Source organism: Meleagris gallopavo (assembly GCF_000146605.3).
Source record: "Meleagris gallopavo isolate NT-WF06-2002-E0010 breed Aviagen turkey brand Nicholas breeding stock chromosome 3 unlocalized genomic scaffold, Turkey_5.1 Chr3_random_7180001955648, whole genome shotgun sequence".
Taxonomy (NCBI): Eukaryota; Metazoa; Chordata; class Aves; order Galliformes; family Phasianidae; genus Meleagris; species Meleagris gallopavo.
The window spans coordinates 1-1,189 of record NW_011094712.1 but is presented as its reverse complement, the minus strand read 5'-3'; the positions used below and the strand labels follow the sequence as shown (position 1 = coordinate 1,189).

Genomic DNA, 1,189 nt, shown 5'->3' with positions numbered 1-1,189 from the left:
AAGGAAGGATCCACTTGGTGATCGCCAAGTGGAAGAGCACAATTTCAGCTGCAAAGAAAGAAGAAAGTTACCACGCTCATGTTCCCAGGCAGCATGGTCTGAGGCTGTTCCCTGCTTGCTTGTTCTATGCCATGAAAAGAGGAGCCATGGCTGGTGATCCCTTGGGCCATAGGTGACACAGAGACGTGAGGTCAGTGCGTGAGGCGCCTTGCAGGGTGCAGGTGGTTGGTGTGAGGGTGTGGGCGCAGGCCCTTAGCAGGGGTAGCGGGCTCTGCCGCCGTTGAAGCAGCCCAGGCCTCCGAAGCCGAAGCCGCCGGAGGAGATGGCCACTCCCTGGGCGCTGAGGGCGCTGCCCACGGCAGCGGATGAGGAGGATCCGACGGCGGTGTTCTGGGGGAAGGAGCTGAGGATGGGTCCCGGCAGGGTGACCAGCACGGCGGGAGGCTGGATGACGACCTGGGAGTCCTGGCACTGCCTGACACAGGGCTCGTTGCAGCTGTTAGCCAGCGGGGTGGGTCCCCCACTGCAGGGGCGGCAGAGGTCGTAGCAGGACATGGCTGTGGGGTGGAGGGTCTCTGGAAGAGAAGATGTTGTGTGATCAGAGGGTGCTGAGTGGGGAGAGAAGCAGTGGTGTGGGTTTCCCAGGGAGCGGGTTGGCGTGATGTGGAGCTGTGGGCAGTGTGGCCGTGGGGAAGCAGGAAGGCTACTGATGCTGGGGGTTGATGGAGTGTGGAGAGCTGGGTCAGGTGGGGCAGGTGAAGGATGGCCGTGGAGGGGTGCAGGCTCACCTGGACGTTTGCAGAGAAGAAGGAGTCAGGAGAGTGGTGTGAGGGAGCGAGGCACAGGGCCGGCTTTTATGCTGCTGTGTGAGTGCCTGAGGGCTTGGAAAGAGCCTCTGCGCATGGCAGCACTGTGCAGCATGCAGCTCTTGCATCACATAGTGTTGCTAGTCATAGGATGTGTGTTCTTCTTCCAGCAGCTCTGCCTTTTTGCGTCCTTCTCTTGAGGACGTGTCCTTCTGACATCAGCGGCACCTTTCAAGTGAGAATGTTGGAGGCCAAAGGAGTGTTCTTGCATGTTCCAGTCAGGGCACGCGGAAGTAGTGGCCAAAGCTCAGAATGGGAGCAGTGTTGACAGTGAGGTCATTGCTTGGCATTTGTGCACTCTGCTTTGTGTCTTTGTTGTTAGA

General features: G+C 59.2%; 1 protein-coding gene across 1 annotated transcript; it reads right to left on the bottom strand.

Annotated features, from left to right (window-relative positions):
• Nucleotides 1–127: 127 nt before the first annotated feature.
• On the bottom strand, nt 128–1,171 carry LOC104915433 (feather keratin 1-like). The gene has a single exon (XM_019610765.1). It carries the CDS (start codon nt 553–555, stop codon nt 253–255), a length of 303 nt encoding a protein of 100 aa, XP_019466310.1. The 5' UTR covers nt 556–1,171; the 3' UTR covers nt 128–252.
• Nucleotides 1,172–1,189: the final 18 nt, after the last annotated feature.

Excerpts from the sequence above, each read along its gene's own strand:
- LOC104915433 (XM_019610765.1), bottom strand. The coding sequence starts at position 555 with ATGTCCTGCTACGACCTCTGCCGCCCCTGCAGTGGGGGACCCACCCCG.